Genomic DNA, 13,581 nt, shown 5'->3' on the forward strand with positions numbered 1-13,581 from the left:
CTGTACACCCTGTCCTAAATACAGAAAAAAAAAAAAAAAAGACAAAACAAGAACACCCTCAAAAAACAGAGCTATACTATATCTAAACATCTTAGAAGATGGCAGAATAGAGTAACAACCTTCAATATAGCAATATACCAATGAAAGATACATCTGTAAAGTTTTCTTGAAAGCCATTCTTGGGGATGAGGATGCAACTCAGTGGCAGAGTGCATGCTTAGTCTATGGAGTTTCACCCAGGATTAAAAGTTCTTTTTGTATGTGTGTTGAGGATTGCACAGAGAGCCTCATGTCTACCATTAAGATATATTCTCTGTCCCTGAAAGAAGTTTTAATTGTCTAATTTCGTAACAAAATGACCAGACTGAAAATCAAGTAGAGAAGACACTGACTTTCTGTATCAAAGCAAGAAACTTTTTCTTAAAAACTGAGATTATTGTAGAAACCTAAATTCTGCATTGTATTCTGTGATTAATAACCTTTTCATTTACCAAAAGAAGCAACAGATTGTACAGTCAGACTTGGATCAAAACCTAACTACCAGTTATGTGATTTGAGAGGTTACTTAATCTCTCCTCTATCATCTGTAGAATGATATCATTTAAAAAAATTAACAAATGAAGTGCCAAGTACAGCTTGGTACCCAATCAGAACTATATCTCTTGGGCTGGGGAGATAGCTCAGTGGAAAAAGTGCTTGCCTGGCAAGTGCAAGGTCCTGAGTTCAATCCTTAGTACCACCAAAAAAAAAAAAAAAAAAAAAAAAAAAAAAGAACTATATGTATCGACCTGAAACAAACATGACCAGGTCTGCTTCAAAAGACACATGAACATCAATCAGGGCATATGCAAGTAATAATAAAGTAATCCTGCAGTTGTTTTGAAAAGTATAATTCATGTGACATAAGTTACCCTAAAAAAAAAAAAAAAAAGAAAACTTACTTATAATAAGGTAGTACTGGGTTCAATAACTTGCTGAGGGAGGGGAGTGAGAGGTAAAGAGAATTAAGAAGTCTTATATATGTGTACCAACTCTTCATGATGAATATAATCACTATGTACTGCAACTGTACTGATTAAAAAACTTTTTTTTATGCATTTTAGGTCTTCAGGGTATTCAGGGTCTCACTACTAGATTGAACTCGTAGTGATCGTCTGTTTACAGCCTCCCAGAGCTGGGATTACAGGCACGCTACCATGCCCAGTCTCCACTGCCCATCTCAGTGCACCCTAGTGGTGCGGCCGGCACAGCAGGCCCAGGGATCGAACCCCTGGCCCCTGAGTCTACTTGTAAGTGCTTTAATCCGCTATTTGGCCAGCCCAAAAATTAAAAAACTTAAAACAGATAATTTGTGGTCTGTGGTAGAAAAATAAAGAGGTCCTTAGAAGTAAAAAGCAAAGCAAAACAACTGAGAAAAATTGCTACAATAGTTTCATTACTATTACCATTTCCATTTGGTCAAAATTCTAAAATTATTGACTGGCTGCAGAATGAAAAGAACAAGAGAAGGAACTAATAGGTATTAATCACCATTTTTTTTGCGTGATTCCAATAAAATCTCTTGCACAGTACTGAAAACACTGCCCCTTTGAAGGCAGTATAACACAAATGAAATCAAGTATAGAAATGTTGGGCTCTCCTCAAGCTTCTGGTTCCTGTTGCAGTTTTTTTTTTTTTTTTTTTTTTTGTGGAACCGGGGATCAAACTCAGGCCTTTGCGCTTGCTAGGCAAGCGCTTATTCTACTGAGCCATCTCCTCAGCCCCCACAAATGAAATCAGATTCCTTCTGTTAAAAGCAGAAGATAGGACTAAGATGACAATTTTTAAGGCTCTCAAAGTGATTATAATCAGCTTCCAAATCTGACCAAACCCCACTGGTTAGAAATTCTCTGATGCTTTAACATTTTTCCCCCCATGGGCTTCCACTAAGTTCTAATAACCTCAGAATAGTTTAAAAAGAAGATAAATATTCAATTAGATGTAAGAAAAAGAAATCACTCTAGAAAATATAATCAAGGTAAAGATTATTTATTCTAAAAGGGCAGGGTAAAAACGCGCAGTTCCAGACAAGCAGGCTTATTCTTACTTCTGGTATGTCTCCAATTGACTTCACCAGTTTGCTCAGAAGAGTGATTATATAAGCTTGTCTGCAAGAAGCTGAATGGCAAGTCCTTGAAAGAGCTGATGAAACAAAGAGGACCTGATTTTTATCTTTCCTCACCTAAACTTTGTCTTAGTATGATGATATTAATTTTCAGATAAATCCGGAAACAATCCTAACCTTCACCATTTACACACTGTGTTTATCTCTTTAACTTTTACTATCAGTCCATCAGTGCAGGCAACTATTAAATATCCCTTTTCTTTTTAGATATATGGTTCTTTAGTACCTATAAGAGTACCTTAAAAAAAAAAAAAAAAAAAACCACACAATGTTTCATCACTAACAAGTACGCAGAGAAATTCACCTTTGACCTTGTTATTTGGCTCTAACACTCTTGGTGGCTGTTACAACTTGTATCTAAATATCCTCCCAAAGGTCTTCTCTTTCTGTCTGCTTTGTAAACCAGTCTGTTTCTCTCTCCCCCTCCTGCCCTCTTTCTTGTTTTTCTTCCTTTTCTCTATTAGGGCTTTATCACCCCAAAGTCTCATGCATACATAGGTGAGGCTTTTTCAGAGATGACTGGATCTAGAATGTGTGATGCTGGGATCAAGAGTGTGTAATTACTAAATTACTTCACTGATTGTTTTAGCATTCTATATAAGCTGGGTAGCCTAGAAAAAAAGGGGCAGAGAGGCTGGGGAGATAGCTCGGCAGTCTAAGTCCTGCCTGGCAAGTGCAAAGACCTGGGTTCATTTCCAGTACTGTATGCCATGCCAGCCCAGGAACCCTGGGGACACTAGCACTAAAACAGTGTGGTGGCGCATGCCTATAATCCCAGCACTGGGGAAGCTGAGACAGAAGGACCACTATGAGTCTGAGCTGTGTAATAAGACCCTGCACCAAATAAATAATAAATAAAAAAGGTTTTTTAAAAAGGGGGTGAGGCAGAAAAAAGATGCTAAAATTGCATGCTGCTTGCCTGCTGCCTTCTGCCTGCCCTGCTTTGCCATTAACTGTTTTTCCTCTGTGCTGCCCCTCTCCCATGCCACCTTGCCTTTGAGCCACCTAACTACGGACAATAGCCTTTACAAAGTGTGAGCTACAGAAACCTACCTTTCCTCTTTCAACTTTGGGCATTGGGTATTTTGTCTGAGGAAGAAGAAAAGTAACTAAGACAGTGGCAAAGAATTTGGTCAAATCATCCAAGAGTAGCTCAATTTGAGGATCATTTCTGACATCCTTGAATTTTCTGAGTAATCAAAGATACTGAAATTGGATTGCTTCCATGATAACTAAGGAGTATAATAATTTTAATAATTAAATTGTGTCATTGAGATCCATTACCTAAATACGTGCTTTTTTTTGATGGTGTTGGGGACTGAACACAGGGCATTGTGCATGTAAGGTAAGAGCTCTGTCATTGAGCCACACCCCCACTTCACTTTTAAATATAAACATCCTACAGCTAGGCATGGTCGTGCATGCCTGTAATCCCAGCATTTCAGAGGCTGAGGCAGAAGGACTGCCATGACTTTGTGGCTAGTCTGGATTATACAGCCAGACCTTGTGTCACAAAACCAAAAGGAAGACAAAACTGTATATATATGTAAACAACTCAGATAAATGAAGTGGAATGTCCTTATGTGCTAATTCGATCAATTAGAAAAATCTCAATGTTCCACACCACAATTGATATTAATTCTCTATTCTTCCTTTTTTTGTAGTGCTTTGCACTTCAAAGCTCTTTTGTGCAATTCAGTATTAAGTTAGTAGATAGTAAAATGCTTAAAGCAAGAATTACATATCCCAGTTTCTGTACAGTGTCTCCTGCACAGCAGGAAGTGAATAAATGTTTGTTGAATAAAACAGTAAACTTATTTCCCCTATGAAAAAGTTATAAAGGAAAGGAGTAATACAGAAGAGAGGTACTGTGGTGTGGGGTGGGGAGGAAACACTGGCTCTCATTGTTCATTGTACGCACCTGCTCACAGGAGTTCTTCCTCAAGAGCTGGCACTATGCTTCTTTTCTAGTGCCCACACTGCCTAGAACAGTGGTGGTCATCTGATATACAGGGGTAGCTTGGTTCATGAACTTCATTCTAATACATGCTTGTAATTCAGATGTAACCAGAATCGTGGAACAAATTCTGCAACAAGAAACCTGAAAAGAGTGAAGTTCGTGAACTGAGGTACCACTGTATATTTGTCATTTCGCTAAAATCCACACTGTTACTTGCTTTTGTGTCATAAATATAATTTTCATTAATTTTATGCTATTTTACAATGATCTAAAATTTAAAAAAATAAATGATGTAACATAAAATATACCAAAGTTTGAGTAAATAAGTTGCATTTAGTAGAAAACGCAAGAAGCAATGTTTTAGGGCAAGAGAAAACAAGAGCACTGTATTTAGATGTAAATCTTTAATGCTAAATCACTTACTTTTTTCACGTTTCAGTCTGCCATGGATTCTTCAAGGCTACTGCTAAAATCAAAGTATTGTAACTGAAAAGGAAAAATCATGGTAACACTAACCTGAAAGTTCGGACTAGATTTTTAAGTTGACTGTAAATATCTCCTAAGGTAATCTGAAGAGGACCCAAAAGTCCAGGCAATCTGAAAAAACAAAAAAAAAAATTACATTTAAAAAATATGACTTAATTATATAAAAGTATTCTTTGTGGGAGGCTACACTTATCTCTGAATTTTCCATAGGCAATAATGGTGAAGCAGCATGATGGTCAATAAACAGTAAAGCTAGATTATGACTAGTGAGAAGTCTTAAGGCATATTTCATAGTAAATCTATATTATACTTTTGTAAACTGCTATAGTATAAAGCAGTAAAATGCAAAAATCATTTGGCTGCTACCTGCAGTTTTCTTGCCTAAATAGCAATTTGACAATATATAAATATTTATTAAATTGTGGATACTTTTGACTCAATAGCTTTACTTTAAAAAAATTTACCCTACAGAAATAATCACATAAACAGTATTGAAGATGCTTGCTGCTGCGCATGGTGGTACACACTTATAATCTTACCTTCTTGGCTCAGTGAAGCAAGAAAATTTTAAGTTTCAATCCAGCCTAGAGAATTTAGGAAAACTATCTTAAAATTAAATTTAAAAAAGCTCTAGGGATGTTTCAGAATATGAATGCTTGCTGTGTAAACTTCTTTAGCAGTGAAAAACTAGAAACAAACATATATCAGTAGGAGGTTGGTTAAATTATGATATAGCAACTTAATAAAATTAATGTGAATCTATGTCTTTTGTGTGAAAAGATACAATAAATACAAAGTGAAAAATGCTGTTAATTTATTTTTATAAAAATAAATACTGATTGGTATATATTGCATATCAAATATATTTCATTTCTTCTAGATTTCTTCCTGTATCAGACAGAACCAAAGGGAATGAATATACATACATCATATATGTCAGGGATAAACAATATATTAATTGTTATTATCACTGAGTGATGGGATTACAGGTGATTTTTCACTTCATTTACCATTTTTTAACTGTTATATCTTCTCAAACAATGATTTAAAACATATTTCAAACACATTATGGAACCTTCAGGTATGTTCCAGAAGTAATATTTATTTCTAGATTTCAACATTTCAGTGTTTTGCTATTTTTACTTTAGTTTTCTTTTCTTTTTACTTGGAGTATTAAAAAGTGAAGTAGGGCCAGGGAGATGGCTCAGTAGAATAAGTACTTCCGTGGCAAGCACAAGGGTCTGAGTTCAATCCCCGGTTCCTCAAAAAAAAAAAAAAAAAAAATCTAAATCAAAAAGTGAAGTAAATCCCTGATGCCTATTTTAATTCATATATCTAAATAAAAATGCAATTTCTCCTATAACCACAAAAACATGCTACCTAGCCACAGAATTCCTTAATATGTCCTAATATCTAGTACATACTTAATTTCCTCTTAATTATTAAAGTCTTTTTACAATTGGTTTGTTCAAATCAGTGACCAAAATGTTTTACTTGGAACAGCTCCACTGCTTTCAATTTTTTCGTTTTCAACTTTGTTTTGTCTTTTTGCGACAAGAGTCTCACTATATAGTTCAGACTGCCCTTGAACTCACTATGTAGTCTAGACTATTTTCAAGTTTACAGTAATCCTCCTACCTCAACCTTCCAAGAGCTGAGATTATAGGTGTGTGCCACGATGCCCAGACTTTTTTTGGGATAGGGTTTTACTTTGTGTTTCAGGTTGGTTTTGAAATCATTATGTAGCAGTGTCTAAATTACTTTTCACTTGTTGCTGGGACAAAATACCCACAAGCAGAATGTAGGAAGAAAAGGCTGATCTAGCCCACAGTTTGTGGAGGTTTCAGTCTATGCTCGGAGGGGCATATGGCAGAGGGCAGCGTTCATGGCAGCAGAAAACAGTGAAGAGCAAAGGAAAGGGCAGCAGCTGCCGCTTCTAGCCAGCCTCTCTCCCTTCCTTATATTATAAACAAGCTACTCTGGGGCTGGGGGTAGAATTTACACAATGTCCATGCCCTCTTCTTGCACAGGATGAGGATTTTTACAAACTAAGAATCCTGGCTTCCTGCTGAGTCACTTAATTAAACTTCTAAACTTCTCAAGTTGACACAATGTATCAACCAGTATAAGCAGCTTAGGCTGGGGCTCCAAGGGATCCTCGTGCCCAAGTGCTGGGATCCAAGTGCTGGGAGTACTAGCATTTACCTCAATGCTTGGCTCCAAAAGGCTTTTTTTTGGTAGGGGATCTCCTATACAGCTCAGACTTGCAGTGATCCTAACCCAGTCTCCCCAGCCCTGGGATCACAGGGGTGGGCCACCACCCCTGGTTTTGGTGGCTGCCATGGCATGGGGCTAGTACAGTATGTGGTACAGGGGATCAAACCTGGGTTCTTGCACTTGCCAGATAGGTACTTAGACTGCTGAGCTATCTCTCCCCACCTCCCCTAAAGCTTTTATAAAGAACAACAATAAAAAAAAGTCACCATACTTAGTTTCCACTGCTTTTTGTTCTTTCTTTTGAGCTATTCCACCCCTTCTCAAATTCAGCTCTTGTGCCATTATCAATAATACAGTCTTGTTTCAGTCATGACCCAGAAGGTACAGGTTATTTCAAAGAATGCCTACATGGTCTCAAATTTAAAACTAAATACTTTTATTAACTAAAAAGTCTGGAAAACCATCTTCATATAAATTCATATCTATACTAAATACACACTGGTATGGATGCTCAATCCCAGCTTTCAAAAGCTAAAGTCAAGTCTGCTATCTTCTTGTATTCTAGACCTGATATGTGGTCACTTCATATTTTCTAAATGAATATTCAGGACTGGGGATATAGCTCAGCGGCATAAGCGCCTACCTGGCAAGCCCAAGGTCCTGAGTTCAATATCTGGTACCAAAAAAAAGGAACAGGATCTAAATGAATATTTCACAGAAACAAATGTACAAATATGAAGATCAGTTAAAAGGCAAAATTCGTGACAGATTTTATATGAAGAGTATAACTTAAAGCAGTCATTCAGTAAATATTAAACATATTCAAAATGTAAAAATCACAATAGTTCTTGATTCAGTTTTTATTATAGAACCAAATCAAGTCACAAAGCCAATCTAAAAAGATTTCAACTATGGCTTAGAAATAGTATTTTGAAGTAAAACATTTATATCTCCCATTATACAATACACTTTGATCAAATTATCATAGCTTCAGAAAATTTTATTTACAAACTGCTAAAAAATTAAGATGTTTAAGTTTTTAGCAGTTTGTAAATAAAATTGCTAAAAAATTAAACTCCTTAAACAATGAAATTTACAACTCCTTAAACAATGAAATACTTTTTCCATGCTTTCTGGAAGCTAAAGAAAAAAATGAAGATTGAAAAATTTAAGACTGTAGGGCATGGCAGCGCATGCCAGTAATCCCAACACTCAGGAGGATGAAGCAGAAGGATCACTGTGAGTTTGAGGCCAGCCTGGGCTACAAAGTGAGTTCAAAGCCAGGCTGAAACTGCAAAGTGAAACCCTGTCTCAAAAAGACAAATAAATAAATAAACAAAACAAAAATTAAGGTTGGGCCAGTGAGGTAGGTCAATAGAATAAGCGCCTGCCTGGTAAGCACAAGGTCCTGAGTTCAATCCCTGGTACTGCAAAATAAATAAATAAATAAATAAAAATTAAGGTAACGCTCATACTTCTGAAGAAAAGGTTTTCAAGTTCCTTTTCACAGAAAAATCAAAATAGCAATTTTTACATGTCATTTATGAGTGGACTATTTACAAGAACAATCACTTCTACCACAGGAAGCTAACACTAAAGTGTAAAGCTGAGTTGAGCAAAAACTCAAGTTGTTAAGTGTGAAATGGTTCTATAAATACGTTGGCAGAGTGAGTTAACAGACCTTTAAAACTTGTTAACAATCTCTTACTCACACATGAAACTGATGTGACACGTTTACCACAAATCAGTATTTAAATGGTCTGGCTTTGATATTTTTTTTCTCCTGACTTCACTGGACTACAAGTATAAGTGAGGTAGAGTAGTTTGGCTTTCTACTCTTATAATCACAACCTTCCTCCTTACAATGTTCTTCTGTGTCCTCTAGACAAAAATCTTTTATTTCCTGGGCACAATATAGTAAGAGTCTAAATTTTATAGATGAAGAAATCCATGTAAACTTTTCATAGTTTTCAAAATGTTCAAAATTCAAGGAGAACATTTCATCTTAAAATATTATAAAACTGGAATGATAATCACATACTTACACTTTACTCAATTTTTCAAGTACGATGCGTTTTCTAATCTGGTTCTGGGAACTTGAATCTATCAGCGGGAAGGTGGGATCATGCTGAAGCAAATTTTTCAATAAAGCACAATAGAACAATTAAGATGGCATTCTTCCTTTTATAAGCAGAACAAATATTAAACACTAAGGTTTATATCTTTGGCATTGTAGGAAAAAAATTAGATTTGAGTATCAGCTCAACCATTAGGCCTATGTGAATTTGCTCGGGTTATTTGCCCTCTTGAAAGTTAGTTTTCTCATCTGTGTAACAGGGACATTAATCATTCCTTCGTAAAATGAGCAAGTACAGGAGAGTTAAAGACCAAACTGAGCTTGGTGGAATAGCTGTGAATCCTTTTCTCCAGTTCTCCAATCATCTGTTTCTTCTATTGGCCTGAGTTTTCTCCATGCGCATCCACCACCGTTACCAAAGGATCTCAGAATTTCCTGCTGTCACTCTGTGTCTTCATTCTCTGTGCCTGTACCTCCCCACTTCCTTGTGCTTTGTTAAAAAAAAATTTTTTTTAAAGAAACAACAACAACAAAGTAAAGTAAATATACTGTAGGAAGTTCTGCTTCCACAAATGATAATTCAAATCAACTCTTTCTCTGGGAACTAAAAAATCTGGAGAACAAAAACCCCACATTTGTTTGAAAGCATCAGAAACTAACAAGGCAGCAAAGTACAATGGGCTGAGATTCTGGAGAAGGTACTTCAAGAGATGGCACTAATTCCAAGAGAGGCAATTTTGGTAAGAGAACCTGGTAGAGTTTTTCTAATAAACTGATTTTGTTTATAGAATGAATTTACTGATGTTTTATCCCAGAAGTGTAAAAATACTCAGATGAGGAAAGGCTGAAATTAAAGCCTGAATTAATAAAAAGCAATGTACCTGGCTGTCCTGAATCCATTAGTCAAGAAAGTGAAAGAGTCAAAATTATGTTTTTATCTACAAATATAACCTTTTGATTTCAGCCTCCTTGTCAGGTATTACTTGGTTTCTTAAGGCCACATATATCCACCAGTTATCTGATGAGCAGTAGAGGCAGAGCCTAACACAGATGGGGCTAGAAATCATTTACTATTGCGGACTCAGCAACGTTTACCAAAGTGCAAACAGATGAGTTGAAAGCAGAAACTGTAAACATCTCCTGGAAGAACTTATGGAGTGAAGTCATAATGATTTTAAAGGCTTTGTGAGGTTTGATAAACAAGTTAGGAAAATAACTCAGGCAATTTGGTGGAGAAAGATTTACTAACATGGGGGCTAGGGAGATAGCTTGGCAGACTAAGCACCTGCCTGGTGAGCAAAAGGACCCAAGTTTGATCCCTGTACTGCATGTCATGCCGGCCCCAGAACTGGCTGTGATAGTGCACACCTGTAATCCCAGTGCTAGGGAGACTGTGATAGGAGGATCACTATGAGTTTGAATTGTGCAGTGAGACTCTATACCAAATAAATAAATAGAAAAAAAAAATTTAAAGAAAGATTTACCAATATGTTTGATGGAGTGGAAACATAATAAAGGCTATTACAAAGTATACATAAGTAAGGAACTGAAGAACCTTTTGAGTAATCTACAGAGGAAGTGGAAGATGACCACACTGAAGCAATTAGCAATACTGCTCCTACTCAAATTTGCTCAAGTGTTTCAAATCACACAGGTATAGGAGACAAAATTACAAAATAAGATTCTTGGATGAAACACAGCATTAAAGTCACTTATATCATTGCTGAAGGATCACAACGTTTCCAAATGCTTTTAGAAAAATAAGCCTTCAACTATCAAAGATTCCCCAACAATTGACATCATCTGTTACCGACTTCCAATGATGCACATTATCAAGGCTTGATGATCCAGGAACACCTGAAGCAGATGACTTTCTGGACATGTCATCAGAAAGTGAACAGTAGCCTAACATTACATGATAATACCTACATCATTCACCCCACTTCAGATATCAGATAGGCCTGGTATTATCTCTCATTGTAAGAAAGGGGAATGCGGTAAAATATTTTAAGATTACATTCATACAACTTTTTGTATAGTTACAATTGTTCTGTTATTGTTGTCAATCTCTTACTGTGCGAATTTCTTAACTAAACTTACTGCCAGTGTGTATCAGTGATGGCAAACCTTTTAGAACTTAAAAATGATACAAACAGCCTGCTGAGACATGTGTGCTACCCCAGCTGCATGTATTTAGGAAAAAAATATACAGAATTTAGTACTCTCTCTAGCCTCAAGCATTTACTGGGAGTCATGGAGCACAGCCCTGAAAGAAGAGGGGACTACTATATGCATATAATGGAAAACTACAGCAATGAAAGAATGAGCTATAGCTACATACAACAACACAAATGACTCACAAACATGACACTGCATAGAATAAAATGGATACCTAGCAATATGTGGTGTTCAACTGGCAAAAAGAAATTTTTTATTATAATAGTCATTTATTTTTGAGTGATTAAGAACAGATGTTAGTGAACATCTAGTTTACTTGTAATGATTCGTCTTAACTATATGGGTATATTATGTGAATTTTCAATGAGCTGTTTTCTCACTTATATTTCAATGAAAAATTTTATTATGCAACAAAAAAATAAATTTCAAGTATTACTTTCTCACCTTAACTTATAAATAAAGAAATAATAAAAAGAGATACAAATGATAAGCTTATGGAGTTTGGTATGAGATACTACTGATTCTGTTACCTTAAGTTTTGAATGCTGTCTAATAATATAGTTAATGTGCATTCAATATGTGCCAGGTTAGGGAAAAAATTATTTAGGAATAACTTTCTTTTCCTTTCTTTTAGATAGGGTCTTTCTTCAGGCTGGCTTTGAACTGACTGTATAGCCCAAGCTGTCCTCAAACTCAAATGTGTGCTGATACTTCTGCTTCAGCCTGAGTGCTGGGATTACAAGTATATGCCATCATGCCCGGCTAAAAATTTCTAATGTTTTACTATATTTTCTCTTTCCTTCTTAAATCTTCAAATATATTTTTAAATTTAGAGCGATGCTTACTCAAAAGTCTTTCGTAGCAAAATTTTGTGGTAAAACAAAGTTACTACCTATTCTTCATATGAAATGATTTTGTTTTCTAGAGAGCACCTATCAATCACAACTGGGAACTAGAAATACTAAATGGTTTTTCCTAAATATTAGTGGCATACATTCAATTTCTACATATGACTATTATACACCAATTATACATCATCTATTGTGATAAGTACTTTATAAAATTTCTAAAACAACTGAGCAAGGGAAGCTATTAATAGTCCCATTTACAGATGAAGAAACCAACTTCTCATAAAATAAGTAAATCACAGAGCAGATACTCAAATCTAAATCTACCTGAATGCACTTTCCATTCTCTACATCCATTACTTTACCAAGTCTCCTTTATGTGTTATTTTTTTTTTTCTCTTTTTAAAATGTATTTGACAGAGTTTTACTACGCAGCTTGGACTTGTATTGACGCTCCTGTCTCAGCCTTCCCAGTGCTGGGATTACAGGTGTACACCACCATACCTGGTCTTGGTGGCTAGCTCTGCATGCCCAGGGTGGGCCAGCACAGCATACAGAACCAGGGCCTGAACCCAGGTCCTTGAACTTGCCTATGTAGGCGCTTAGACCACTGAGCTATCTCCGTGGTCCTGTTATTCCATTTCTAATATATTCCTTAATAAGCATGGTTGTAATATATGATCCAAATACTTTACTATTCACCAAGTAACTCTATTCAATTGCATAAAGTCACATCGGAAACAAAATATAAACAACTCAAAGTAGAAATCTGAAGAATCCCCAAAAACAATGAAGTTCACATATTACACAAACAAATGGGTTTAAAGAAAATATATTCCAGGGCTGGGGGAGACAGCTCAGCAGTCTAAGAGTCTGTCTGGCAAGCACAGGGACCCAGGTGCAATCCCTGGTACCACAGGCAGTGCTGGCCCAGGAATCCCAGGCACAGTGGCACATGTCTGTAATCCCAGTGCTGGAGAGATGAGACAGGAGGATCACTATAAGTTTGAGCTGCCTAGCGAGACCCTGTACCAAATAAATAAATAATTAAAAAATATGTACCACTTTTCTAATCTACTCTTCAAATCAGAGAAAATTATTATATATTACATACTTGTGAAAAGTTACTAAGAACAAACTTCAAAACAATTATAAAATAGTAATGTCAATAGTGAAGATGGTATTTTAAATCAAATAACATCACTATTTTCATGAAGCTACTAAAGAAGCTTCATGAAAATTTTACATTTGGAAAATTTACTCGTTTCAGCTTCAAGATTTGTCCTGATGAATTTTCCAAATGCTAGTACCCCAAAAATACTTATCATCAAGACATACCTCTTCTGAGTCCTGTGATACGGTAGTGACTTCACTCAAAACATACTGTCCTCTATAAAATTCCCTGATCCTCAGATTGAATGTTTCAGTTTCTTTTTTCAAGGATTCATAACTTGGAAGTGGCTTAATGGCTGTATCTGAGCCCCTGAAAGGTAAAGACTGATCCAGGCTATTCTGAGATCCCCTGAAGGCAAGAGAGTGATTATATGAATCGGAGTTTATGTCATCTTCATCAAGTTCTTCATTAACTAGACAGGCTGAAGAGGGTTTCAGACATACAGAAGCATACTTTTGGCCATACAAAAACCTCAAA

General features: G+C 36.1%; 1 protein-coding gene across 1 annotated transcript in view; it reads right to left on the bottom strand.

The window, feature by feature from the left end:
• Rpap2 (RNA polymerase II associated protein 2) overlaps positions 1–13,581 on the bottom strand; it is a 133,351-nt gene that overhangs the window by 89,086 nt on the left and 30,684 nt on the right. The window contains exons 9-11 of the mRNA XM_023720297.1: positions 13,269–13,575; positions 8,873–8,955; positions 4,641–4,721 (exon numbers count right to left, since the gene is read on the bottom strand). Of these exons, the coding sequence (XP_023576065.1) occupies positions 4,641–4,721; positions 8,873–8,955; positions 13,269–13,575 (471 nt within the window). The remainder of the gene's footprint in view (positions 1–4,640; positions 4,722–8,872; positions 8,956–13,268; positions 13,576–13,581) is intronic.

Source organism: Octodon degus, unplaced genomic scaffold, assembly GCF_000260255.1.
Source record: "Octodon degus isolate 3935 unplaced genomic scaffold, OctDeg1.0 scaffold00074, whole genome shotgun sequence".
NCBI classification, from domain to species: Eukaryota; Metazoa; Chordata; class Mammalia; order Rodentia; family Octodontidae; genus Octodon; species Octodon degus.